Source organism: Mauremys reevesii, linkage group 7, assembly GCF_016161935.1.
Source record: "Mauremys reevesii isolate NIE-2019 linkage group 7, ASM1616193v1, whole genome shotgun sequence".
NCBI lineage: Eukaryota > Metazoa > Chordata > Testudines > Geoemydidae > Mauremys > Mauremys reevesii.
Window position 1 is genome coordinate 4,852,161 of NC_052629.1, and position 27,509 is coordinate 4,879,669.

Sequence of the window (27,509 nt, forward strand, 5' to 3'; positions counted from 1 at the left end):
ATTGACACAATGGTAATTCTTGGCAATTTTAAAATAACTGAAAATGACCATTTGTTTGGAAATACCATACCATCTGGGAACACCTTGATGTTGACCCTGCTGCTGCAGATTCAGATGAGAATCACTGATGAATCAGTGGCTTTTCATTAATTATTGCGGAGCAGTTTTCACATCCACCTCCTTGGAGTGCTCTGAATACCAAATGCCTAATTCCACCATTTCAGCATTAGGCCCCAAAGTTAGCCCCTGCTAATTGCTGCCCTAGTATTCATTCCACTTGTGCAAGAATAAAAGGGACAGAAGTGCAGAATGGAAAAAGGCCAATATAATTTATGCCTAAAATCTTGTTCCAACAGCATGTGCAGTATAGGTGCAAATCTACTGTAGCCTGGTGTCCCACTGAAGTCCTTGTGCCATAAGGAAATTAATATATTATAGATGAAAAAAGAGCTACCATTAACACAAGCGCTATAAATCTAGTTCAGGCTTCAGACTTGACTAACTGGTAAAACTGGAGCCAATTAGTACTAAGCTACTGAGACAGCTGTGACTTTAATTAGTTTGACCTTGTGATGAAAAGGAAAGATTGAGGTGTTACTGCTGAGTAATCTTAATAATCACTCACGCTAAAGCAGAGTTAACAAAAGCAGCCTATTATACCATTTATTTTCATTAGATGGCATATTTGTTGCATGCAAAAACTACTTTTTTGAAAGTCACAATACCTGACAAATACAAACTAATACCTACTGTTAAAGATGAAGAAAAATAATTTGAGAGATTATTATACAATGCACCAAAATTGATGTAGTCATACCAGGGATGAATTTGCTCCAATTAGTGTTAGAAGTCAACTGAGTGGTTCTGTGTAAATACAGTTATCCAAGAGATAAGGTAAAAACAAAATAAAAAGCACTAGAGGTTTAGCTTTTGATATGTGGATGGCTAGGAGGTGTGGATTTGATTACAAGATCAGGGAAATAGTGATATATGGGTTTGATTATTCAAATAGTTGACTAAAACCTTCCATTTCCTTTCAACTGTTGTCATTATGATCTTACTATGCACCTGATATAATCATCTCTGGGACTAAAGCAGGCATAATTACAGAGAGACTGCATCAGCAGATACACCATATGTGCACAGACTTCCAATTACTTCCCAAAGGGAGATATTTACATGCATGCTTTCAGAAAAAACATACCTGATTATGGAACATTTCTACCCCACAAACCACATTTGCACACTCAAAGCAGCTGAGCTGCTGGTTTCCTCTTTGGTATCAGGTGATTTGTTCCACCAACTTTGTCAAGAAAGGATAATGATGCCATTGGATGATCCCACTGGAAATAGTATATAACAGTAACTAGTTGTAAAATAATGAGAGGCTCGGGTTCCCACTCCATTGTTAGGAAAAGCAAAATTACACACACACATATTTGATACCAAGACCAGTGACCTTAGATAAATACCTAAGATAACTCAATGTTTTAGATATTCAGTCTAATCTAGAAATAAAGTCTCTGAAAAGTAGTATGCTTGGAATTGCTAGTAAGCATTAAAGCCTCTGAGAAAATGATTCAAACGTCAGTGGAAAAAACAAGTTCCAATTAGATAAAGCTGAATATTCAAGAGGCACCTTGTAATTAGAAATGTATGTGTTCAGACAGACAAAACTAGTCATTCCCCAAGGCACTACGGTCAAAACAAAGCATCAATAAAAGTAATAAATGGGTTGAGGGATAAAAAATTAAGTCTTAACCTTTCAGATGACTAGGGAATTTGAACTAAAATCCATAAGCAAATTTAAATACAAAAGCTCAGCAAATAATCTGAAATCCTCCCTCAGAGATTCCAGGTGGGATTTTTTTACTCAGATTCTTAAAAAGGTGCTTTATCATTTGAACAATTCCATTAACCTCAAGCCCCACCCCCAGTCAGATAGGATATCATTGGATGAAGGTCAAAGATAGCAAATAATCTGCCAACGCACAAATCTGGTCAAACAGCCTCAAGGTTAGTCAGCAGTTTGGGAGATTGGAAATGGAATACAGAACCTTTCACCTTTTGGTCGTTGGTTCAAAGATGACCCAGGTGGGTAATAACCAAAAGTACTTATCATCTGATAACCGTTTTAGCAGCTTACTTGAGAGGAGTTGTACATTAGGAACTGAATTTGGTCACAACATTCACCATAATTGACACTCTTATCAAAAATCTCAATAGAGAGACTAAGGATGAAATCGATATGTTGGGGTTGACACACACAGGACATGTAACATATAAAGAGAGAGGTTTTTTCTTTTCTCCTCCCCAACAGGGCCGGCTCCAGACCCCAGTGCGCCAAGCGCGTGCTTGGGGCGGCATGCCGCAGGGGGCGCTCTGCCTGTCGCCGGGAGGGTGGCAGGCGGCTCCAGTGGACCTCCCGCAGGCGTGCCTGCGGAGGGTCTGCTGGTCCTGCGGCTCTGGTGGACCTTCCGCAGGCGTATCTGCGGAGGGTCCGCTGGTCCCGCGGCTCCAGTGGAGCATCCCCAGGCATGCCTGCGGGAGGTCCACCGGAGCCGCGGGACCAGCGGACCCTCCGCAGGCACGCCTGTCCGCAGGAGGTCCACTGGAGCCGCGGGACCGGCGACCGCCAGAGCGCCCCCCTCGGCGTGCTGCCGTGCTTGGGGCGGCGAAATTGCTAGAGCTGCGCCTGCTCCCCAATCACACCTTCCTGATGCCCAGGGAAAGCCAGATTCATCCCTGTGCCAGTCACAGTTTTCTACACATAAAAGTGATAAGACTGCAAGGGCAGATTCCCAGCTTCCCAACAGCACCCAGCACTTGCCTGTAGCCCAGGTAAGGCCCAAGATAAGAGATTTAAAGCTTGTGACATTTTTATATAGTGATGGTCTATTTCAGGTTCTTTTTAGAGGTTTCATTATTTCAAAGAGACATGCTGGAAGAGTAACAAAGAGTCAGGCAAAGGAGTTACATTAAAAGAGGCACAAAGCCAAAATATAAGCCCCACCCCCCCGCCAAAAAAAACACCCTCCAATATCCATGAACCAGTGACAGACATTTAAAAGCAAAGATGGTGAAGCAGAAAGCTTAGCAAAGCAAGAGGACCTCAGCATAACAGAGACAAGGTGGGTGAGGAAATCTTTTTTTATTGCACCAATTTCTGTTGGTGAAAGAGACATGTTTTCAAGCCATACAGAGCTCCCAGGGTCACACCAAAATGCAAGGTGGTCCCAGAGCCTGGGCTCTCAAGCCCGAATGTCTACACCGCAATTAAACAATCTCTTAGCTCAAGCCCTGCAAGCCAGAGTCAGCTGGCATGGGAATGGGTTTTTAACTACAGTGTAGATAAACCTTAAGTAACACATGGGAATTGGTTCATGAAGAACTATAGTTGAGTCACTAAGTAATAATGACTAAAATATAGGGTTGTCAATTAATCACAGTTAACTCACGCGATTAACGCAAAAAAATTAAATGCAATTAAAAAAATTAATGGTAGTTTTATTCACACTGTTAAACAACAGAATACCAATTGAAATTTATTAAATATTTTGGATGTTTTTCTACATTTTCATATTTTGTGTTGTAATTGAAATCAAAGTGTATATTATTTTTTATTATAAATATTTGCACTGTAAAAATGATAAACAAAAGAAATAGTATTTTTTAATTCACCTTATACAAGTACTGGAGTGCAATCTTTGTCATGAAAGTGCACCTTAGAAATGTAGATTTTTTTGTAACATAACTGCACTCAAAAACAAAACAATGCAAAACTTTAGAGCCTACAAGTCCACTCAGTCCTACTTCTTGTTCAGCCAGTCGCTAAGACATACAAGTTTGTTTACATTTACAGGAGATAATGCTGCCCACTTCTTATTTGCAATGACAGCAGAAAATGAGAACAGGCATTTGCCCGGCACTTTTGTAGCTGGCATTGCAAGGTATTTACGTATCAGTTATGCTAAACATTCGTATGCCCCTTCACGCTTCGGCCACCATTCCAGAGGACATTCTTTCATGTTGATGACGCTTGTTTAAAAAAATAATGCGTTAATTAAATTTGTGACTGAACTCCTTGGGGAGAACTGTATGTCTCCTGCTCTGTTTTACCCGCATTCTGACATATATTTAATGTTATAGCAGTCTCAGATGATGACCCAGCACATGTTCATTTTAAGAACACTTGCACTGCAGATTTGACAAAACGCAAAGAAGGTACCAATGTGAGATTTCTAAAGATAGCTACAGTAGTCAATCCAAGGTTTAAGAATCTGAAGTGCCTTCCAAAATCTGAGAGGGACTAGGCATGGAGCATGCTTTCAGAAGTCTTAAAAAAGCAACACTCCGATGAGGAAACTATAGAACCCAAACCACCAAAAAAGAAAAATCAATCTTCTGCTGGTGGCATCTGACTCAGATACTGAAAATGAACATATGTTGATCTGCACTGCTTTGGATTGTTATCAAGCAGAACCTGTCATCAGCATGGATGCATGTCCCTTGGAATGGTGGTTGAAGCATGAGGGGATAGATGAATCTTTAGCGCATCTGGCACATAAATATCTTGCAACACCGGCCACAACAGTGCCATGAGAACACCTGTTCTCACTTTCAAGAGACACTGTAAACAAGAAGTGGGCAGCAGCATCTCCTGCAAATGTAAACAAGCTTGTTCATCTGAGCGATTGGCTGAACAAGAAGTAGGACTGAGTAGAATTGCAGGCTCTAAAATTTTACATTGTTTTATTTTTGACTGCAATTATTTTTTGTACATAATTCTACATTTGTAAGTTCAAATTTCATGATAAAGAAAACCTGTATTAGGTGAATTGAAAATTACTATTTCTTTTGTTTGTTTTTTTACAGTGCAAATACTTGTAATCAAAAATAAATAGAAACACTTTGTATTCTGTGTTGTAACTGAAATCAATATATTTGAAAATGTAGAAAACATCTAAAAATATTTAAATAAATGGTATTCTATTATTGTTCAACAGTGCGATTAATTGCAATTTTTTTTTTAATCTCTTGACAACCCTACTCAAATATAATTCAGTTCAACATTTTTGGTACAGGGATCATACCAATGACTTGTACTGACATACTAGACTTTAGAAAGGGGGAATTAATAATAAAAATAAACAATGAGGAAGACAATCAATCAACAACCTTCAAATCAGAAGTGAGGAAATTAAAAATCCTTAAACTCAGCATGGAGATTACAATACATTCTATAATACAGCCCCAGAAAATGGGTAGTATACCCCTAAACAAAAAGGGAAGCCAACATAGCTAAATGGTAAGGCTCAAGCAGTTGTTTGAGTCAAACAGGCATTCTTTAGAAAATGGAAATGCAGCCCACATGAAGCCAACAGAAAGAAGCACAAACTATGGTAGGTGAAATGAAAGATGGAAATCAGAAGGGCTGAGTGGGACTTGGACAAGAGAAAGAAATTAAAACAACCAACAAGAAATTCCTTAAGTGTTTTTGAAGCTTGCAGGAGCATGATTAAGTAGGCTTGGATTTTTTTAACATGTAAAAAACTAGCAATATATATTAAGATAAAACCTCAGAGGAGGAGAAGGATACAGTTTGGAATTGTGATTGAAAAAGATGCTCAGAGTCAATATTTTAGTTCTATCTCATTGGTAAATAAATGTGGGACACTGAATTATAAATTTAGAAATCAAGCCAAAGTAGAGACACTAAAAACTTTCATGCCTTTATCAAAGTCATAATTAATAACTATTACTCCTTTAATACTCTCCAAGGAGGTCTGCCAGAGAATGTACATTGTTACAATTTCTCAATCCACTGCCAAAATTTTAGATAGCAAACCAATAAAAAACAAACAGTCATGCCACTCTTGTATATTTGTACGTTTAAAATATCTCTCACGTGGCTTTATATCTTATTTCCCCAAAGACATCTGTCTGCACTGATTTATATTCAGCCTATTAGTTTTACAATATGTGTTTTATCATCCATCATGGAAAACTAAAGTAAGACATGATCCATCAGTCTATTGATCTTCATTGGCACATCTGGCTCCTCTCTCTAGGCATCTTTACCAACAGACGGCCAGCTTTAGTTCTGAATACTGTACCAAGATGACAGCTCGAAGTTTATGCCCCTTGTGTGCCACACTAGTTAGGGACAGTTTTCAGATTTATTTTTTACATTTGAACAATACATTGTATACTCTGCTTCCTTTGTCCAAAACACTTAACTCCGCTCTGCACCCTTATGGAACTATTTTCATCTGTGTCTGAATGCACTCCAGAGTCACTATGGATTTGGGGCATTAAGAATGCTACAGAAAGTTATTACACGCTTTCAGTAACCACAAAGATTAGAAACGTCTCATTTTCTACTTGGGTAGAAAGGATCTGATATGGGAAAAAAATAAAACCAAAAACCCAAACATACATACAGAGTGGCTAACTTCCCCTTCAGACCGACAACTCTTGCACAGAAAAGCCAAGGAGTTTAGATGCATCTAAAGAGTGCAAGAGTTGTCTTGCCACAACATTATTCAAAAATGGAAGATCGGATACCAGTTGATATTTGACCAGATCAACATCAGGCGATAGTTTCTTATGAAAAGGCTACACTAAATGTTTCCTTCAAAGCAATAAAGCAGACTGCCATTTGTCTACCAGCAAGGGACCTCATACTTTCCCGCTGACCTTCATCAGACAGCAGGGAAATATATTCGAGCACAGGTATGGCACAACATTCTCCGATACCTCGGTAAATGACATTGGCTAAAATAGCAGAGAAGACTTAGCACATGACCTCGTTCTGTCCCCACATGAGGATGCAGAGAGCCTGCCCCAAATGTAATTAATATTTCCACAAAATCACAAGACGTTTCCTCCCAACATGAGTATTCAGACCAGCCACCAAGCAAGGCTTATCCTACGTACAACATGAAGCAGAACTGCTGTCTGAAAACTGCAGATGCTATAGTGAAGGGAGTGAACCACTTCTTTCTCTCCCACTCATCCACAGTATTAGAATTAAACACTTTTATGCTCCAAGCAATCAACCTCAGGCTGACTTTCCTTATGTTTTGACTACATTTTCATTTCATGAAACAGGAGTGCATCACCCCTAGCCAATCTGTGTCATTTTCAATGGCTTACTATCATTGCCTCCATTTCAAAATTGCCCTCCTGGTTTTCCAAAGTTCTGCACAGACTCAGTTTGCATCTACTGGCTTAGAAATTGCTTCCAAAGCTCTAGTCTTGGTCTTCCCTTGCTCTCTTCTCCATGATTTTCCACGCTCAGGTGCATGTGCATGTTGCAAAAGGGTGTCAGACTTTTAATTAAGGAACTCCATTCATCTGGAACTCTTCACCTTCATCTCCAAGCCATCAAGTCAAGTCTTATTTTAACACCTTTTTTCTGTTTAACTGAAAATGGACTCTCTAGGATATTTTGTAATGCTGTGTAAGTGGGACAGAGCATGGTTTGACAGATAAAGGAAAGGACTGAGAGTAAGGACTCAAATTTCAGTTCCCAAAACGGCTGTTAACTTGATGTATTATGCTGAACAAGTCACTTCATCTCCTGTGCATCAACTTTCGCGTCTTTAAAAATGAGGATACCAAGATGAATCTTTGTCAAACCATGGAGAAATTCTGATGACAGCAGCATTATTTTAGATAAAGGTATGGAACGGGATCTTTATATGGTGTCAAAAGTGCAGCTGGAGAAGCTGAGGCATGAAGGTGAAGTGACTTGCTGAATATCACAGAGAGAGTAGCAGAACTGGGAATAGAAACCAAGAGTACGGACCTCCAGTCCCTTTGAAAGTTTAACTCTAGAGCCATGATTTTGTTTAATTACTTTTCTAAGTGAAGCAGTGTTTGTGCTCTGAAAGAGAAGAATTACTTAAAAAAGAGTCACATCACCAGCACTTAAAAAAACAACAGAAAAACCCACAACCCTGTGAACATAATTCATTAAGACAAAAGCAAGAACATCATGTTGCTGTAGTGACATCTTAGTGAGTTTCCATAAAACGACACCAAATTAAGGTCCCCAGAGACTCCTAATCCCAGGGCTATAAAGTCATAAGGTATTGTCCCTGGTACATATTTCTGCTGGTCAGATGGTTACTGCAGCTGCCTTTACTGAAAGATCCACAGAACAGCAAGGAGGGACTAAATGAACAAGTGTATAGCCACACCACTTCATTATATTGTAGTTACAATATACTGGATACATGGCAGCATCTCAGGTAAATGTAGGCAAATATTTGAATGCAAGAGATTACAGTCGTGAGCAGCGAACACATGGTATTTTCCTCACGTGTATCAGAACAGAATGGCAGAAACAAATACAGTAACTCCTCACTTAATATTGTCCAGTTAACATTGTTTATCAATTAGAGAATGTGCTTGTTTAAAGTTGTGCAATGTTCCCTTATAATGTTGTTTGGCAGCCACCTGCTTTGTCCACTGCTTGCAGGAAGAGCAGCCCATAGGAACTAGCTGATGGGGGCTTAAAACCAGGATGGACCGGCAGCCCCCCATCAGCTCCCCTAAGTTACCTGTGTGGCAGCTGGCCCAGCAGGCTATCAGTTGCCGGGCAGTTCAGCTGTCCCTCCCCACACTGCCGTGTGCTGCTCCTGCTCTCTGCTTTGGAGCTGCTTCCGGGAGCCTCCTGCCTGCTGTGTGTGGAGGGGGGTGGGGGGGAAGAGGGGTTTTAATGTCAGGGTGTCCCTCTCCCCCTGTTCCTGCTCTCCGCTCCTGCCCCCCATCTCCACAGAGCCGTGTACTTAGAGTGGCAGTGTACTTAGAGTGGGGTCAGACTACTTAAAGGGGCAATGCTTGCGTCTCTCACACATGATGTATGTCTCTGTCTCTCCCTCCCTCCCTCTCTTTCACGCTCTCTCTCTCTCTCTCACACACACACACACACACACACACTGTGCGTGTCTCTGTCTCTGCCATGAGGTGTCTCCTCCCTCCATTCGTGCTGCCTTGTAGAGTGTGAGGCTACATTAACAATTGTTAACTCTTGAGGGCTTAGCCGAGTGCTAGTTCATCATTTAGCAGTAAGGCATTCCCTGGGAAATATCCCACCCTCTGACTCCTCCACCTCAACCAAGGTTCACAATCATCATCACTGTGTACCAGTATTAAATTGTTTGTTTAAAACTTATACTGTGTATTTGTGTATACATATATACACACACACACATATACAAAATATAGTCTTTTGTCTGGCGAAAAAAATTTCCCTGGAACCTAACCCCCACCCCTCCCCGATTTACATTAATTCTTATGGGGAAATTGGATTTGCTTAACATCGTTTCGCTTAAAGTAGCATTTTTCAGGAACATGACTACAACATTAAGTGAGGCGTTACTGTACGCTAAAATGCTCAGAGAATGACAAGCCCTTCAATGAAACACAAGTAACGCTTCCACACTGCAAACAGACTTGGGTTAGAGTCAGAGCAACGCACCTGCCCCTCACAGTATGGAAAAACTGGCCATTGTGCTGTTTAGCTCGTTATATCCCTATATAGATTTTTTTTCTAAATCTCTTGGCAAGGTGTTTTTTGGCTGCTCTTAGCAGAAAATATTCCAATAGCCAGACTGTCATTTCAAAGATCCAGGGGTCACCATGCCAGTACACAAACAGTGGAATCATCCTACATTTTCACAGCAGGAGAGCAGCATAAGACGACTTTCAAAGCTCTTACAATGTACTAGTCAACATTAATTGACAGTTGGCTGCATAAAATGTTAAGTCTCTGGTTTCCTTACAGGAGAACAGAATGAACACATCCCTCTTGCTCCTGATAGCAGGATGGGGAAGTTGTTTACTCAGCTACATTACTAAAGGTGGATGACCAAGGATAGAATCTGATTTCACAGAGTATCTTTCACACTTAGGCACACACAATTTAGCACTGTCTGAGAATGGGTATCAGCATCAGCTTCCTGTAGTGCCATGCTTCAAATAATGATGAGCTCTGTTGTCCTGTCTGGGTGAACAGAGACAATGCAGTTCAAGTCATATTTCAAGAGAGTTTGGCCATTCTAACTCATCTCAGACCATTATAATGAGTGCTGAGCACACTTCATTAGAAATAACAGTTCATCTCTACTGACCCACTGCAGTTAAAGTGGGAAGCTGTGTTTGACACGGGTTGTCAGACAATGAGGTGACATAACCCTAGATATCCCAAAGCAATCAGTTAATGCTAGAGCAGCAGGCATACGGACAAACAAATGTTAGGCACTCAAATAGCTCACACAGCTATCAGGCTCCGTGGCACACCATGCAAAGGTGTTTTTTTGTCAGCCCTTTCAAGTGCTTTAGTTATTGCACAGCGGCTACAGGAGTCCAGTTGATAAACAGTTAGCTAACACCGTATACAGAAATCAGCGTATTCACTAGGGAAATTCAACTAACTCTGGGGTGAAACACGGCATCTATTTTACAACGGATAACACAGAACCCAGTTTGGGAGACAGGAAATGGAAAAACAACATATGAAACTCTACAAGAAGAATTTTAGATTGGCAGAATTAGAAGCAAGTCTGTAAAACAGCATCGGCCTGATTTTCAAAGCTGAGCACCTGCATCTTCCATTGGAGCTGTGGGTGCCCAGCACTTCAGAATATTAGGACCCAAATATGAGGCCTTTAAAAAAAAAATAATAATAATAAAAAAAAAAAAAGCACCATCCATTTCTGAATTGAATTGTGGCTTCTCTCTGACTTCGTGTCTAAGAAAAATGTTATTTACTTAGGATTCCCAAACAGCACTATCTATAATGGGAAGCTACATCCATTCTTACTGAGAGGAAAGCAGTAAATGTAACTAGGCTGTTTCTGCAGGATGATGAATAATTTGTATCCAATCTGCACTGCCACCATGGGACAGCAAGCAGCGTGAATAAAGACTCAGTGCTTGCTTATGTATACCTGCCCCTGGAAATTTCCACTACATGCATTCGACGAAGTGGGTCTTCACCCACGAAAGCTCATGCTCCCAAACGTCTGTTAGTCTATAAGGTGCCACAAGACTCTTTGCTGCTTTTACAGATCCAGACTAACACGGCTACCCCTCTGATACAGTGCTGGAAAATACAGTAACGCTTTTATTGCCTTAAAAAGGGGAAAAACAGATATATGAGACAAACAAATACAACTCCAAGACCATCACTTAATTTCTGCTATTTGCCTATTCTCGTCAACAGCAGCTGGATTTTCCAGTTACCTGTCATCAGCTGGACAGATCATTTATGCATTATAGAATCCTGTGGCACCTTATAGACTAACAGACGTTTTGCAGCATGAGCTTTCGTGGGTGAATACCCACTTCTTCGGATGCAAGCATTATGCATTATGTAACTCCTCAGCCTTCTTAGCTGAACAGTAGCTGGAATCATTTCCTAAAAGTTGCATGGGGTTTTAGCTGTGTGAGTCTCATTGAAATCAATGAGAACTGGGCGTTTAAATCCCTGTGCACCACTTTTGAGTGTTCCTCTATTACATCCCCCGCCCATCCAAAATCACCATCTTCCCTCATCACCCTCTAATCTTCTTGAACCTCCTTTAACATTCAGTTCAGCCTTGCTGTGTTCACTTAAATCTGACTCCTGCCTGTACCTCTGCTCTCATATCCTCCCACGCTCCCTTCTACCTCCCTCTGTGCCCTTTGTTCGCAATGCTGTTGGGCTTTTATTGAATGTACTCCATCTATGGTCAAGCACTCTGTACAATTCAAGTGATATACTGGGAATATTATCAGAAAATTTAAAAAACGCTGCCACTGAGTGGGGACAGTTAAATCTTATATGATCCCCCGGTACACACACTGAATCCCAGCTTTTAGAGGTCTGATTACTGGATTAGATGAATACTATGACTCTGTCTCTGGCCTCTAAGGGCATGTCTACACCAGTGGTCTCCAAACTTTTTACACCTAAGATCACTTTTTTAATTTAAGGGCAACCCTGTATCTACCCTGCCCCTTCCCCAAGGCCCCGCCCCTTCCCCAAAGCCCCACCCTGCTCACTCCATGCCCCCCTCTCTCCATCACTTGCTCTCTCCCACCCTCACTCACTTTCACTGGGCTGGGGCAGGGGGTTGGGGTGATGGAGGGGGTGGGGGGGTGCAAGCTCTAGGAGGGTATTTGGGTGCAGGAGGGGGTATGGGGTGCTGGCTCTGGGAGGGGGATCAGGGCTGCGGCAGGGGGTTGGGGTGCAGGAGGGGGTGGGGGTGCAAGCTCGAGGAGGGTCGTTGGGTGCAGGAGGGGGTATGGGGTGCTGGCTCTGGGAGGGGGATCAGGGCTGGGGCAGGGGGTTGGGGTGCAGGAGGGGGTGGGGTGCAAGCTCTAGGAGGGTATTTGGGTGCAGGAGGGGGTATGGGGTGCTGGCTCTGGGAGGGGGCTCAAGGCTGGGGCAGGGGTGTGGGGTGCAGAAGGGGGTTCAGGGATGGGGTACGGCCTCCTGCCAGGCGGCACTTACCTCAGTTGGCGCCTGCCGCGGCCCCACACCCCACCCCGGGGCCGCGCTGGCCACTTCTGGGAGCAGCGTGGGGCCGCAGCAGGCAGGGAGCCCGCCTTAGCAGCGGGAGCCCTGCTGCGCCACCGCGCCTGCAGATCGCGATCAACTGGGAGAGTCCCCAGGTTTGGTGACCACTGGTCTACGCTGTACCTGACAGCAAGCCTCTCAGCCTGGGTTGATAGATTTGCATTAGAGGGGCTTGCACTAGTGCGCTAACAAACAGCTGTATTGACGTTGCTTTGATGTTGCGCAGGCTTGAGAGCCCAAGCTCCAGCCTAAGACGCAATGTCTACACAGCTATTTTTAGCATGCTAGTGAGAGCCCCGCTAACAAAAGACTGTAGATTGGCTCACTTCCAGATGCAGCATAGACATACCCTACATGCCAGCCTTGTTTGCCGGACATGTACTGCAATGATCAGGGTGAACCAGCAGCCATGGAATACATCACTCACTTGAAATATTAAGAAAAAAAGTCTTGACCCTAATGTAGGCTGCATGCCTTTCTTGTAACTTACCTGACAAGCCGGGTCAAGATCCATTTTTCTTCGCAGGAATTTTTCCACGTGGCCGACGGTTGCTTCTCCTGAAACTCGCACAAACTTCTTTTCCAATGGCTGCAGAAAGAGCAGATGGTAAGCGACTTAAAAATGCTGAGTCTTCCCACCCAGGGTTCTTTACAGAGGATTCCTCCAGCCCAAACCCAACCCCCTCTCAAAGGCCCCACACACTACAGCTGAAGATGGCTGAATTAGACTCAGATTTTAAGGCCAGAAGGGACCATCATGATCAAGTAGTCTGACCTGCACATTGCAGGCCACAGAAGCTCACCCATCCACTCCATTAACAGACCCCTAACCTCGGACTGAGCTCCTCTCTGCCCTGTTTCTAGATCACTTTGGGATGAAAGGCACTATATACAAAATAATAAATAGATTCCCAGGGTCCAATCCTGCTCCTATTTAAATCAATGGCAAAAACTCGCACTGACGTCAACAAGAGCAGGACGGAGTTCCAAGTTTGTGTGCCAATTTCCTTTTTAATCACCGGGCAGCACAGATGCTGTACATAATTTACTACAGCACTGACATTAAATTGCTGTCATGTAGTATGTTAAATATCTCTCTTCATCTATGAGCAAAGGAGCAACTTGCCTGCCCCTGGCACAAAAGAAAGTTTTAAAAATGGAGGGTCATGCCAATGAGCTCAGGCCACACTTCAGGGCTACACTGAGAAAATAAAACCCTTTGGTATTTCCCAGCCCACACAGCCTAATTTTTTTTAAGCCTCTTATAAGTGATGTTTCAGTTCTGCTGTAGCTAGATTAGCACTTTCTGAATCCCAGAATCATTTTCAACTCAATGTATCACAGTGGGGAATACAATGGCTAGACTGGTTGGGAGGCTTTTACTGGCATTTCCAAGTATTTCCATGGGGAGGACTGTAACAACGTGACGTTTATTTGCCATTCTTGAAGGTTTTTGTTTTTTTTAAGGATTTTTTTTCACAGATAAAATGCTAAACAGCTGCCTGATGATTTGGGTGAGTACAAAGAAGAGGCACAAAGACAGAACAGACTGCAGCATAAAACATGATAAATGGATTTCCCTTTGTCCTAATTAATTGGATTTTTTACATTAAGTTATGGATGGCTGTGATTTACTAGCCAAGCCATATTCCCAATACAAAGAGTACAATGAACAGGAAGGACCAAGCTACTCTGATTTAAGTCACAGACACAAATATTTATTCCACCTGTAATAATATAGCTAGCATGTTCAAACAACGATGCCTAGAAGCCAGAAACAGAGTCAGAACTACTTTGCTGACCCATGCTATTGTAGCTTGGTGTACAGCACGAATGGGAGCATTGTTTATAGAACACACAAAACACATTAAAAATAAAAAAGTCCCCTGCCCGGTGGAGCGCACAATCTAACTCAGATATACAGGAGAATAATGCAGAAGGAAGGTGATTAGGGGACAATGCTGATAGGGATTCCAGGTACAGAGGTTTCACAAGAAATGGGTCTGAAGGAGGGATTTAAACATGGAGATTTAGCTTGGCTGGAAGAAGCAGAAAAGCATGAAGCCAAGAGTGAGAAAGGAGGTAGTGCAGGGAGAGGAATAAGAGAATAAGGGGGTGGGGGGAGGAGGAAATGAAAGCAGAGAAGTAATTAGGGGCCTATTAATGACATAGCAAGGAAGTGGAAAGTGATGTAGAAAAACAACCAGTAAAGGTATTCAAGGGAGTTGAGGGTGATTCTTTGAGATCATTCAGGGCCCAATTCTGCCACCTTCATCCATGTTAGTATCTTACTCTGAAACTCAGCTTTAATTCAGAAGTCTTCTACAAACACTGAGTTCTACCAGCTTTTATTCACCATGCGCTGTATTTCACAAGTAGTCCCACTGGTTCCAGTTGGACTACTTGTGAAATACAGCGCATGGTGAATAAAAGCTGGTAGAACTCAGTGTTTGTAGAAGACTTCTGAATTAAAGCTGAGTTTCAGTCAGAATGTTACTGGAGCCCTGTATTTATGGCTTAAAAAGGGGTAGGATCAGGTTACAAAAAAAATCTATTTCCTTACCTATGTCACAAACACCATCTTAGATTATTAAAATAGAAAGTGTTTTAAAAATCAGAACCTATTATTGTTTATGCAATTTATTTTTGCAGTTTCTCTCAGCTCAAACAAGTTCTCATGGACCAGTTCAGGTGTTGTAAGATAATGTTTCATGAAACCTAACCTTAGGGTCAAATTTGATTTGACTCCTAATTTCCCACCCCCAATTTCAATACTAAAGAAATACAAACTGTACTGTCCCCAAAGGGAAAAATTATGACACTGACATACTCTTTGGCTCTGAAACTACATATCAGGAGGCTGAGTGACAGACGTAGCTCAGGTTTGCATAATCTCTGAATACCTAAGTAATATATGTTGTTGATATGTATTAATAAATATAAAATGCATTTAACTCTAGTGAGAGTTAATCTTTATTTAGTGCCTACATCTGAACAGCTTTCTCTGAAGCCATTATATGAACTAAGAGGTGCCATCTGCATAGCTTAGAAACATAGTATGAAAATGAGGGAAAACTCCTTATGGAAGGTGGTCACTGTGCATGCACATCAGCCTCAGTAGACGTTTTTTATTTCCCTCTAATGTTTTAGACTTTTTAGTGCCTCTTACAAATGTTTTTATTATAGGGAACAAATATACATCTCATGTGGACATTTTTCAGTACTGGAGATTTTTTTCTGTGCCAGTAAAATGGCTGAATTGCTTTAAACTAAATGTGTAAGCTAATGTTACATCTACCGTGAAACCACGTACACCTCTTCAAATCCAGAAGGCTGAGCAAAGAATTGATGGGGAGATGGGATCAGTCAAAGGCAAAGAGAATGAGGGTGAAACAGAGGTAAGGGGCAGAAACAAAGAAACAATGCAGGAGACAAAAAAGGAGGAGAAAAACCACCTGAGGCGGAGAGAACAATGTAGAGAAAGCAACTTGGCTGGAGATATTTTCAGGAAAGCAGCCTTCTCTCTGCAGATTACTTTCTCATTCACAAAATCTACATTCACAATTCAATTGTAGGCTCAGCTAAGCTCTTTGGGACAGGGACAATCTCATTTCAGTGTTGGTAGAGTGCCCAGTACAGCGGGGCCCTGTTCTCAGCTGGCGATTAAGCTCTATCGTAAGGATTAATAAATCTTAACAAAAGGTGTGTAGTTGCACCCGCGTTGCACCTATTCAGATTTGTGCCTGCAGTCTGGACAGGAATCAACCCAGCTAAAAATAAAGATGAGGTAAAGGAGAAAGGATGGGAAAGAATTAAGACAATTTATATGTAATATGTTAGTAAAATGCTGTTTGCTCCCATTCTTAAATATTAAGGTTGCATATCTCAATGCTAAACGTACCCATGTTTAGTTTCTCTTTTACAATCTGCTACTCTGTGCTGTTCCACAGCCTTTTATTCCTAACATCCTGATGCCATAAAAGATAAAATGCAATATGTGACTACATAAAACTTTAAATTATCTATTGCTTGGCTTGAATAGAGCTGTTTCCAAGGTATTTATTCACATACTGAAATGATACACTTTGCACATCCTTAATTACAGCCTGCCAAATTATGGAGAAGGCAGCAAGAGATGGCCAGTTTCACATTGTGACACTACACTGATTTGGCACAGTAGGAACAAGTTTTCGTTCACTCTACATTGCAATACTGCAGAGCTGTATTTCTTTTCCAGTTCAGTAACCTCCATTTACAGTGTGTCTTTAACACAGAGATCAAGGTGAGAGTGAACTAGCAACTGACCAGGGAAGTCTATTTAGCTGCCTAGCAATTATGCACAAGTATTTTTTGTACCTTCCATCTTCCTTCTGCGGTTATACATTAGAATTCAAGACTACTACCTCTTGGTTGATAAGTACACAAACACACATTATAAACTACCTCTTCCAGAACAAATCAGAGATTTAAAAACAAAACAAAAACCAAAAAAACTGCAACATTCTGGGCATGGCTACTCCTTTGGGCAGAATTCCAACTAAAGGCACAGACAAGAGGGCACTCGTCCCCCAGAGACAGAGCCTGAAGCAACAAGCAAGACTAGTCAGTTTTATTATGTTCCATTCTCCCATACTAAAATATTATTTTCCTGCCTTTGTAGTCTCTCTTCTTGCCACACTTTGTGACATTATGCAATGATGGATTTCAAAGTACAATGTAGCCCAATATCTTTTATACTCCACTGGGTAAACTCCAGATTGCGTGTCCAGGTGTACTTCTAGTGCAAGGCAAACCTGGATGAGCTAAATTAAATTAAAGTTATACAAATTTCCCAAGTGAAATGTATAGGAAAATAAATTCAAGCCACATTCATACCTTAAAATTCCCTGCGCCTTCATTAGCTCTGAAAGACAAGAGAAAAGTTAACATAATCGATAATATCTCTAAGCAACATGGTTATTAGCAACCTCAAGTTACTATAATCAATAAGCCACAATCATACCACACAGTTTTGGTGCATTAAATACCCTTAAAAAACAAAAAAACAAAAAACAAAAAACCACAACCAAGGTATTTCCTTTTAATTGAATTCCTAATGATAAATGAAATACAAATAGATCGCATTAATATAGTTGGTCCTTTTTCTCCTCTATTGTATTCTTGTCAAATAAACCCTTTATATCTTTCATATTTAAATCTGCCACTCTGAAGTGAAAACAAAACAAATAAGCCAGAATAACACACTCAAATCTCATATATACTGTAAACTATCAGATATAGCATTAACTTTCTTAGGAGTGGTTTGGAACAAAAAAAATAGCATGGGTAACCAGAAAAATAAAAATGTCTTCCAAAGGTTACAAACATTGCTGTCTAGGTATTTATACTGTGCTTATCACTGGTATCTAAGCTCCTAATAGACAGTGCTCAATAGTACTGACAGAGCACCTCATATTATTCTAGAGAGATCCCTGGGCCTAAACATTGACCTTTCAGAGTACATTACTCCTAGGGGAATTCTGCACCGATAAAATAAAAAATTTGTTGCCAAAAAATTAAAAATTCTGTGCACAATATTTTAAAATTCTGCATATTTTATTTGTCAAAATAACACAATATAACCATGCCAGTTTCAGTTATTCTGATAATTTATTTCAAAATACCTGTCAGCAAGTATGTCTAACAATACAGACCAAAAAAAAAGATTTGGGATATATATTTTTTGACAAATAGATTCCTTACTAGGCATATTAATACAGAACTTTGAGTAATAATTCATTTAAACTACAATACAGAAACATATTTCCCGTACCCCTCAAAAACAGTGCAAAGGCTTGGGGGAGTCAAGGGTAACAGAGGAGCTGAGGGACGTAATTGCTGGGAAGGAGTCTGGCAGTGAACCTGGGTGTGGGTGGGAGAAGTATGGAACAGTTTGGGGTTTTTTTTGGGCAGGAGGGTGAGGAATTGTTAGGGAGCCTCCCTCATGCAGACCTTGGCATACTCTTAGTCTCTCCCATTCAGTCAGGCACATCCGTCCCTGTCCCCATGTGTCCCTTCTGCATCCACTCCCCCGCCACCCATTCAGCCTCTGGCTCAATACGGTCACCCCACTAGCTCCTGACCCATGCCCCAGTCTGTCCCCCCACTAGCCCCAGTCTGTGACAACCCCAAAAGCCCCGTCTGCCCCTCTCTGTCCATCCTGTGCCTCCTCATCTGGCCCCACTGTGAGGAATAGCCTCTGTGCTGGTTGGCTGCCCTCTCTTCTGGCGTCACAGCAGCCCCCGGTGAGCAAAAGGTGTAGCTGCAGCACCTCTCCAGCAGAATCTATATTCTGCAGAGAAAAACAATCTGCAGAGGACGTGAATTCTGCACATGTGCAATGGCGCAGAATTCCCCAGGAGTAGTACAAATATGTTGATTAGTGCAGACACTATCTAGGAAAGAAGGATATACCAAATGCTTCAGATGAAAGCAAAAAAGAAATGGCCAACCCCCTCTCCCCCAAAGAGAGACAAATTCGCAGCTAGTGTAAATCAAGAGCTACACTGGCTTCAATGGAGCTACACTGGTTAACACACCAGCTGATCATCTGGTTCAGGGACTATGTCTGGACAACAGCACACTACTGTACATTTTAAGGTGGTGAGGGTGGGGCAGAGAAGAATTCCAGCTAACAGTTCAACACAGGAAAAACAAGCCAACAGAGTTTTACCTATTAAAAATTATCTTAAAAAAGATGGCTTTCACCATGAACAATGCCTGCTTCCTCGGGTCTCATTATTTGTGTGTCAGCTAAGGATGTGTGAGAGAAATAATGCAGCACTTTTAGTCCGTCTTGGAAGAAGCAGAATCAAGCACTGCCCATTGAATGTTTATTGATTATAATTGCTACAGACCACATACACGTAACAGAGAAAAATGTCTTTGCAATGCCTACATGGACCAAATGTTAGACTGAAGCTTTAGATTGCTATATTTAGGTATCACCATCTCCAATATGTGCCTACCACGAGACAGAGAGCTGAATAAAACCAGCATTACAATCAGTCGCTGAAATGTATTTTAAAAGATTAGCTGCCTTTTTCTAGGTGTGGGGACAGAATCACACGGGCTAGAATTTTATCTTCCAGAATGCCTCACTTTATTCATTATCTGTACGTGTGTCTGAGATTGGACAGGAGAGTACGGTCAGAATGATTTTAAAAGGGACTGAAGAATAATGTTATCAGAAGAAAAAAAAGATGGTGATAAGCATTTCCGTTCCAGGAGTGGCTCTCTCTGATCCATTTCCACTGCTGCAGAAAATATTTAACCATTTCATGTGCTCTGAGACCATAATACAAGTAATTTGGGAGCAAATTTTTAATGTAAAAAACTCTGACTGGTTGACCCAACACTTTTAAAGTTTTCTTTAGTCACTGAGACTTCATAATCTCTCCTTCCATTTCCTGGGCAAGTTATTTCTAATGTTAAGTTTTGAAGAGGAAAGCAGAACATTTTTTTACAACATCTGCCTAAGAGCAAAGGTTTAAAAAAAAAAAAAGTCACCTACAAAAAAAAAAAGCTCCTTGTTACTGCTGTTAAACAGGGGCTAATTTAAATAGATTTACTTTTCTAAAATTAACCCAAACTGCAAATTATTTTACAGTTAAGGCCAGACAGTGTCAAGAAGCTTTCTATACAATCATTAACCATTACTTAAGTTCTCAAAAGCATATCTTTCCTTCAAAAAAATTGTAGCATTGATGTGTTGCCTTTAAAGGACATTTTGTGTTAAAACAGTATTCCAGTTTTTAAGAAGTTGCAAGTTACCAATTACATTTTTATAGATCCAGAAAGGTGAACATTTGCAAATGTACGATCTGAGCTGGAAAGAATGCAAATGTACCCAATTTGTCACTTTACACTCTGTGCAGGTTGTCTCTGCCACCCTGTGGTATAAGACGGCAATGTTTTCTATCAAGCTTAGGTCCCAATCTTGCAATGGGATGGGCCTGAAGTCAATGGGAACCTGCATGTACTGTGCTAGTGGAACGTATATTGTTATATCACACTGATTATGGTAGAGAAGCACGTTAAAATATGAGATAAAGGAACATTATTAAGTTTGCAAAGTCAATCACTCAAAAGCTAGGAGAGACCAGAATTAAGGTTATCAATTCAATATATTGTTTTCTCATTGTTCAATGTGGCCCCAAGCTTTATTTACTACAAAATATTCAGATCTTGCTCTGCACACAGAATTTCTAATTTCCTCATGGACTTTTCTATGGTGCTCATCACTATGGGATCCAAATGCTTCACAAACATTAATTTATTTTCAGAACGTTTCTGTGAGATGAAGGGTCATTAGCCCCATTTTACAGATGGGGAACTGAGGCACAGAGATTAAGATCAAATGTACCCACAAATTTTGGGTGCCCAATTTGAGACACTGAAGACTTGATTGCATATTATGGTACTTCAGATGTTCAAAACACAGCTCTCATTGTGACTGCTCAGCACTTCTGCAAATCAGACTCCTGGGTCTTGAGTCAGGCATCCAGAAAAAAAAAGGAACAAATAACTAGTGACCACCTGTGAACCGATGTTTTTAAGTGACTTGTGCAGCCTCACAGAGAAAGTCTTTGGTAGAGATAGGGATAGAATCCAATTTACCAGGGCAGTATTCAATTGCCTTAACCAGGATGCCACCCTGTCTTTTCCTGAAATCCCATCTCATTCACCATACACCTTTCAACTTCTGCAACAAAGGAGGCAAGGGGTCCTACAGATGTGCTTATTTCACTACATACCCCTAATTCATTCCTAAAGCATGGTCGATCCTGTGTGTTGAATGATGCAGGGGTCCTGTGGAAATATTATGTGATTACATAATTAAATGCAAAATGCAGGAGAACAGGAGGTGTTGGGGTGGGGCTGGGGGTGCAAATTAAGATTACACAGGCAACCTTAATTCTGGCATTTCTTAACTTTTCAGTGCTTGACTTTGCAACTGTAATAATGTCTTTTTAACGTAGTTTTGTGTGTTCAATTTCCTAGACTTAAAATTAAATAAAAGAAATCCCATCATACTGACACCCATATGGTTCATCAGCAGGTGAGAACCTTTGGAATGACTGCACAATCCTCAGCCACTTGAGCTAATGGAGTACCAGACAGCACTAGTAAATTGTCATCCTCTACATGGGCCAGCACTAGAGGGGGATATGAGACTTTGCCAGTGGGATTGCTGGATATTTGCTGACAGCAGGAGAGTGGAGGTGGTGGTGGTGGTTGGGAACGGAGTCATCCCCCTAAGGGGGACGGAATCATCCATCTGCCGCCCAGACTCAGAAACTCGAGAAGTGTGCTGCTTGCCTGGAGCTAGAATTTAGGACGTGATGGAGTGTCTGCTAAGACTGATCAAGCCCTCGAACCACTACCCCTTCCTACTTCTCCACGTGGGCACCAAGGATATTGCCAAGAATGATCTTGAGCAGGTCACTGAAAACTACATGGCTCTGGGAAGAAGGATCAAGGAGTTTGAGGCACAAGCCGTGTTCTCCTCCATCCTCCCTGCTGAAGGAAAAGGCCCAGGTAGGGACCATCGAATTGTGGAGGTAAATGCATGGTTATGCAAGTGGTGTCGGAGAGAGGGCTTTGGATTCTTAAACCGTGGGATGTTGTTCCAGGAAGAAGGATTGCTAGACAGAGATGGGATCCACCTAACCAAGAGAGGGAAGAGTATCTTCGCAGGCAGGCTGGCTAACCTAATGAGGAGGGCTTTAAACTGGGTTTGCCAGGGGACGGAGACCTAAGCCCTGAGGTAAGTGAGGAAGTGGGATACCGGGAGGAGGGTGCAACGTGGGAGGCCTCCTGATTCATACTGAGAAAGGAGGGCAATCGGCTAGTTATCTTAGGTGCCTGTACACGAACGCAAGAAACCCAGGAAACAAGCAGGAAGAATTGGAAGTCTGGGACAATCAAGGAACTATGATGTGATTGGAATAACGGAGACTTGGTGGGGTAACTCACTTGTTTTAGCCTTACCAGTGAGTTTGTCAAAAGTGCTTGGGAAATCTCAGCTTAGGTTACAAAGGCTGGTGCATGTCCACTGTCCTATGAAGAAGTGAAGAACTAAGTAACAAACTTACACTGGTCAGGCTTCGGACCAGTGCAAGACGATACAGTCTATGACTCTATGAGTTGTGATGTACAAGACTGGGGAGCTAAGGAGAACTGGCTGGAGCCTCCAAACTGATAGTTCAGTGAGTGGCTGAGAGATCATTCAGGAACATAGTTGGGCGTGTTCCTGCCTGTGTATGGCTGTGTAAGTGCAGTGCCTATCAGAGGTTTGTAGCTTGACATCTGCATCACAGTGCAAGCAGCAACCCAGGTTGGTGGAACAGAGGGCTCAGCAGTCCCACAGTCCAGGTTGCACCCTGGGGACCCCATCACCACTAGACAGATACTTTAAAAAAAAAAAAAAAAAAAAGCCCTCTCATTATAGTTATTCCAAAGTCTAAGTCTGATGCTCACATTTCACACACTCTTTCTTACAGTTTTACATAAGCTGCTGCAGGTCTTTGTTTGACTCACCCAATGAACTCCAAAAGCAGTGAGACATCAAGTTCTGGTGGGATTCGAAACACTGATCCCAAGACTTTCCGAGGTCTTCCTCTGCTCACAGGGACTGGCTGCGGGACAGCTAAAGAAATCAAAGTGACGAAAAAATATATCAGCTGCTGAAGTGCACTGTATGTGATATACAAGCCAAACAATGAGGCATAAATAACCACACAGCTCAATCATGATTTTCATTAACTCAGGTCCTAAAAACTACATATTTTGTATGAGTGTCAATAATGGTATTTTCCTACCACACAGCATACCGTCTCTCTGAACAGTAGTTTATGTCACAATGGGACATAAGTCATTTACACAAGTATCTTTCAACTTCTAACAGCATCTTTAAAGATCTTGTATAATAATTTAATTATCTTATCATTTAAGTTATGTCTTACCTTAATTAATGCTTAATGAGACAAAAACGCACACCACACATACATCTTCCCTTGTTCTAGGCAAAATATGCACTGTGCAATGGGACAGGCTGAAGTCCAACAACAATTTAGGTTATTTGTTGAGTGCCGACAATGTGCTTATTGCTGCACAGCACGCAACCCTTACCTCAAGGAGTTTAAAACCCTGAAAACACACAGAGGTGGCGTTGATATGGAAATCCTGAAGCACAGAAGATAATGTATGTTTGTTCAGATGTTTTCAGTTATGTTCATTCTCATAGGAATTACCTTAATGGATCAGACGAATGATCTATCTTGTCCAATATCCTATCTCAAATAATGGCCAGAACCAGCTACTTAAAAGGAAGAAACCTTGTAGTGGGCAATTATAGACTATCATGCCCACAAAAAAGTTTCCTCCTAAACCCCAGTAGATGGAGTTTGGCTTATGCCTCAGAACAGAGGATTTCTCTCTCTTTCAAAGCTCTTTAATATTTACTATAACAACTCTGGATATCCTTGGTTATTCATATTGCCATTATGAAAATCGACCATCTATTTGTTTCTCCTCTGCTTTCTTTATCTTAATCAGTGTCTGAGACAGAACAGCACTTTGTCTCTCATATCATGACTAATTATTTTCTTTAGTAGCTTCTTGTGAAGGACACTCTGTCAAAGGCCTTTTGCAAATCCAAATAAATTATGTCTACCAGTTCTTACACATACTATTTTATTGAAATAGTCAAAGAATTCCAATAGATTAGTGAGGAACAATTTTCTTTTGAAGAAGCTGTGTTGGAGAGATCCTACCATATCATGATCTTCTGGGTGTTCTATACATCTGTTTTAAAATCTTTACAAAATAATAATGCACACCTCTACCCCGATATAATGCTGTCCTCGGGAGACAAAATAATCTTACCGTGTTATAGGTGAAACCGCGTTATATTGAACTTGTTTTGATCCGCCGGAGTGCGCAGCCCCACCCCCCCGGAGCACTGCTTTACCGCGTTATATCCGAATTCATGTTATATCGGGTCATGTTATATCGGGGTAGAAGTGTATCAGAAAAGACACTTAGTACTTTTACCCTTTCTTTTAATTAGATGGGTCTCTGATTAGTTCATTGAGCTTCATAATACCCTAGAAAGGTAGAGAAGCACTATAATCTCCATTTTATGTACAGAGAAATGGGCAGAGAAAGCTAAAAGTACTTGACTGGTAAATGACTGAAGATTATTCAAGTGAGTAGCAAATGTCACAGATAAAATACCGTGCATTTCTGAACTATGTAGTACTGGAAGTTATTTGTTGCATTTTCACACTGTAAGACCCATCCCTAGTTTTTATTAAATATCTAAAAGGTCATGACATATCTTTTACATGCACACACAAAACCAGAACAATTCCAAATAAATCTCAGTAACTTGAAACTGAGAATTCAGATCACTGTGGTATTTCTTCCAATAGTGAACCACTATTACAAAAAGAAAGACTAGTATTAGGAAATATTTAAAATTTTATCTTTTTGTAATACTGCACTTATTCCCCCAAAGTAAAGTAATTATAAGCTCACCAGGTTTGGGTACTTCTAAACCTCTTTCTTTATAGAAATCATGCATCTGCTTTTTCTCTCCTGAAAAAAAATACAAAATACACAGTAAGCTGGGCTTTGTTACCTGTGGCAAATATAATACCTGGCAGTCTAGTTTCCAATAACTGCTTAAAGAATTTACTGGAACAATTCCAATTATCATTAATAGGGGCTTCCCAGACATCTGTGAGACAGCAGCCCCCTTAGTGTTTCATATTAGAGACAAATTATATTAGATTATGTGCAACAATTGAGTACTGTAGAGTCTATTAATGAATATAACCAGGACTTGGAAAATTGCCACAGAATACAAATGCTGCATACCATTCCTTATCTTAATCATACCCGAGAAACAGTTACTTTACTCCAACAGCTTTGAAAAGTTTTTGGGACGTTTGTTATTGTAGATATGCAAAAAGAGCTCATGTTTTAATGGTGCTTCAAGCTGATGTAGATGATCATCCATGATGCGTACTAGTGTTCAAAGCATTCCAGAGAGATAACCCAGATGGCAAACGGTCACATGCATTTATTCAGACAATGCTTGAAAATTATTATATTACCACCACACCAACATCTTTGTTGGCTTATAGCTAAGATTGCTCAACTGAATTCCTCATCAAGGTATTCACTGAACAGCCAATAAATCACTAGAGCCTTGCGTGGATACAAATTTATATCCGTGGAGCAGCAGGGCTCTACTGGGAACCACAGTGACAAACTGAGCAGCACGACAGGCCATTGCTCCCAAAAGGCAGCACCCCGCGCCAGCAGCTCCTCCGGCATGGCTGTACCACTCGCAATCCCACTCCCAGCCCTGCCCACTGGGGAGGACATCAAGCTCACCAACAGTTGTCCCTGGTCGCGCTTGTGTGTTCAAGCAGCTTGCATGCTCCCAGACAGGAGTTCCTTCCATGCAGTGGTCTGCGTCTCCTGTCCGGGGCAGGGGTGGGCTGGGAGCGGTACAGCCATGCTGGAGGAGCTGCCAGCGTGAGCAATGGCTGCTGGGAGCGGCAGCCCCATGTGTTGCTCTTTTCGCTGCTGTGGTTCCTGGTAGAGCCCTGCTGCTCCACAGACACTGATTTACATCCGCAGATATAAATGTGTATCCGCACAGCACTCTATGAATCACCAGCTAATCCACCATTCATATCCACACCAGCCTCAACCACATGCTTCACCACCCCCAAACATCATAACAACCAAATACACTCACAGACCCTTCAGCACATACCCTTTCAGTTCTAACATGACCAACCAAAATACACACATCCAGTTCCTCACAACAGCACTCAGATGAATGGGGGAAAGCAAAGCTGGGCAGGTGGTATGAGGTGAGAAGGGGGTTAGGCTTGGTATACACTACAGAGTTAGGTTGACATAAGGCAGCTTACATCGACCTAATTATGTCAGTGTCTACACTACAATGCTATTTAAGTGGCCTGCTACACTGACATCATAACTCCACCTTCACAAGAGGCACAGAGCTTATGTCGATGTAGATAGGCAGTGCAGTGTCTGTGTAGACACTGCATTATTTACAATAGCTGCTGACTATGAGCCCCAAGGGGGCTGACAGCTGGAGCCTTGCCCACCCCACCCGGCACTGACAGCCCAGGGCATGGGCTCAGAGCTGTGAGCCTCTCCCCAGACAGTCCAGAGCCTTGCTGCCACCTCCTGGTGAGGATTTGGTGGTGGGGAGAACTGCCACCCAAGCTCAAGCTCTCTCCTGCAGCAGCAGGGCTCACAGCAGACGCTCCTCCCCTTCCTCCCAGGGCTAGGGCTGCTGAGCTGCAGGGGGTGCAATTTCATGGCAGGAAGCCTACCAGGAGTCAAATTGACATTCTTGTCAGTTTCACAGCTGCTATTATTTCACATTTTCTCTCTGGCTCCAGCTGACAGCTGGGGCTGACAGCTCCAGGGTAGGGGTAGGGGGCTTCAGCTCTGAGCTCCCTGCAGGCTGACAATTGGAGCCAAAATGTGAAATAATAGCAGCCGTGAAACTGACAAGAATGTCAGTTTCACTCCTGGTAGGCTCCCTGCTGTGAAGTTGAGCCCAGTGCAGGCTCACAGCTGGGGCTGTCAGCAAGGGGGTGGGAGGCAGACTCAGAGCTGTGAATCCGGCACCTGGAAGCTCAGCTGTTGGGCGGAGGGGGGCCCAGCTCTGATCCTGGCACCCGCCTAACAGCTGGGGAGACCCGCTGTGAGACCCGTGCTTACAGCTGAAGCTGCCAGTCCCAGGGCTGCCGAGCTCCAGATGTCAGTGTTCCACAAAGCCCCACTTCAGTTGCTGGACACGCACTGCTGATAGAAGGCGCAAGTATGGACATGAACA

General features: G+C 42.0%; 1 protein-coding gene across 1 annotated transcript in view; it reads right to left on the reverse strand.

Annotated features, from left to right (window-relative positions):
* The window catches only part of PCGF6 (polycomb group ring finger 6), a 44,377-nt gene that overhangs the window by 7,147 nt on the left and 9,721 nt on the right, over positions 1-27,509 (reverse strand). The window contains exons 5-8 of the mRNA XM_039481962.1: positions 25,157-25,216; positions 23,156-23,264; positions 17,450-17,477; positions 13,065-13,163 (exon numbers count right to left, since the gene is read on the reverse strand). Of these exons, the coding sequence (XP_039337896.1) occupies positions 13,065-13,163; positions 17,450-17,477; positions 23,156-23,264; positions 25,157-25,216 (296 nt within the window). The remainder of the gene's footprint in view (positions 1-13,064; positions 13,164-17,449; positions 17,478-23,155; positions 23,265-25,156; positions 25,217-27,509) is intronic.